Here is a 2168-nt window from a genome sequence, read left to right on the forward strand (position 1 = left end):
AGATTCCAATCCATCGTTGCCCTGGTACATATCAATGACTATATAAAAATTCAAATGCAGTGTCAAACCCAAACCCCAAGGGAAAGAGTTCAATTCCCAAGAGAACAGTGATAGCTTAACATAAAATTTTCTCTGGAGTACATCAGCATTGAATTAGTAGTGCTGAAACAACACACTGAGAATTTACAGTAACACCTGGAAGTTCCTTCTAATGTACATATAAATAGAATCACAGAAGCTTTCTGTTTTACCTCATTGTTTTATGGCCTTACAAATTTAATGAACCAAATGAAAACTGAATCTCTGTTCCACATCCCATTCTTTATCTCTAAGTAAGATAAAATCTATTCTCACGTTCAAGGTAGAGTTTTATGGATCCATACTTCCTAAGCCACATTTAAGGAAATCACCTCTTAACCAATTTTGGATGTTGTCTCTCTTCATCTTGTACAGGAAACTCCGGCAGATTTAATATTGGCATTCATCATCTAGTCAAACCCTTCACATGCTCTTCAAACCAATCAGATTTGGGATCCTCAACAGTTTCTGTCAATAAAATAAGGTGTGGAACTTGCAGATTCATTCAATGAAGACCTGTTTTTTTTTTCCCCTTGTCACACTGGATGTTTGGATGCCATCTGAATTGGGTTTAGAGGATGGGGAAGTATAGATGTTTCCTGGCCTGAGTCTCTTAACAGTAGAGATGTAGAAGGGAGACCAAGATCACCAAGAGACTGGCTGTTGACTGCAGAGCACCGTCACCTGCCTTGGTGGTGGCATTCGCTGGATTGGGGGCAGCTGACGTGTGCTGGGAGGAGTTACTTGAAGGTGTTACAACAGTTGTTTGATCTGAATAAATCTGCGTAGGTAAGAGCAGTGCCAGAAGCAGCAGCCCCAGTCCCAGCCTGGCCACCATCGCCCTGCCCATGTCTGTTCCGTCGGTGCGTCTCACTGTTGCACTTATTTTACACACAGCATGATAATTTCTTCTCCAGGCTTTTTTTTCCTCTTTGTTTAGAGGTAACTAGATAAGCAGTTTTTAGGAGACAGTCACAGACACCCATTATTAATGCCTAGAACATTTGGGGACTCTTCAAGACCATTTGTAACACCACTGAAGACATTTTCAATAACTGGCAAAATTTTGAAACAGAAATTGCTCTTGATGTTATATTTTAAAAGCAATTTTGTTTGGAAACATTAGTGCAGTCTACAAAGAAACATCAAATCATGTTGCTAAGGGGACTAACAGCCGTTGAAGCTTTAGCAGTAAACTGGAGATTTCTCATTCTTTTCTTTCTGTTTGCCCTCCTTTCTTCCTGCCTTCCTTCCTTTGTTCTCATATATATGTGGGATACAATACTGAGCAAAAACAGTCATTATCTGCTGTAATCCAGTGGGACAATCAGATATTAAGCAAATAATTATACAAAAAAAGTAAAACTTTAAAATAGGTAGAAATATGAGAGCATCTGACAAGGGATTTGACATAATCAGGGGGTCAAATGAGAGTTTTCAGTGCCTTTCAGACATCCAAGGAGAGTTGGATAGGTGGTTGGTTAGATGGTTAAAGTCAAAAGATTGGTTGTAGTTAATAGATGGATGGTAGGCTAGAACTCTCCTGATTAACACTTGTTTTCTTTACATGATCATTTGAGATGGCCTGGATGAAATGTATTCTTCCAAGTAATAATTCCCAAGCATGTGGCACAGTGGTTGCATGAATGTGGTCTTCACTGAGCTGGATTTTAGTCTGATTGAAGGGGAAAGATAGGTGTGCTTGCAACAGTTATGTGGAAAGCCCTATACTATTCAAAGCCAAAATGAGAACCAAGACAGTGGCTGATGCAGGAGCCCAAAGGAGACAATCAGGGGATCCAGGCATAGGGTTAGGAAAGGAGGAGAAGGAAGGGAAGAGAAAAATCATTCTTGTGAGGGATCAACTATACCAAAGCAAATACCCACATAGAAAGAAGAAAGATCTTGGCATGTACAGGGATGCCATGAAATAGAATAGTTGTGAAGTTATTCAGGTTAGCACATGCAGGTTAGGATTTCAACATACGAATTTTGAGGGAAAACAAACATTTAGTCTATAACATTCTGTATACACCTGAATTGAAATGAAAAAAATATATGTGAGTCATTTATATGATCAACATCAACTA

At 39.2% G+C, this 2168-nt stretch overlaps 1 protein-coding gene across 1 annotated transcript; it reads right to left on the bottom strand.

Moving 5' to 3' along the window:
- Positions 1 to 457: 457 nt before the first annotated feature.
- LOC133089588 (signal transducer CD24-like) lies at positions 458 to 940 on the bottom strand. Its single transcript, XM_061187655.1, has one exon. The coding sequence runs from the start codon at positions 926 to 928 to the stop codon at positions 692 to 694; it is 237 nt and encodes a 78-aa protein (XP_061043638.1). The 5' UTR covers positions 929 to 940; the 3' UTR covers positions 458 to 691.
- Positions 941 to 2168: the final 1228 nt, after the last annotated feature.

The sequence above is a fragment of the Eubalaena glacialis genome, chromosome 4 (assembly GCF_028564815.1).
Source record: "Eubalaena glacialis isolate mEubGla1 chromosome 4, mEubGla1.1.hap2.+ XY, whole genome shotgun sequence".
In the NCBI taxonomy this organism is placed as follows: Eukaryota; Metazoa; Chordata; class Mammalia; order Artiodactyla; family Balaenidae; genus Eubalaena; species Eubalaena glacialis.

Bases quoted from the DNA above. Each gene is read 5' to 3' on its own strand.
- LOC133089588 (XM_061187655.1), bottom strand. From the start codon at position 928: ATGGGCAGGGCGATGGTGGCCAGGCTGGGACTGGGGCTGCTGCTTCTG.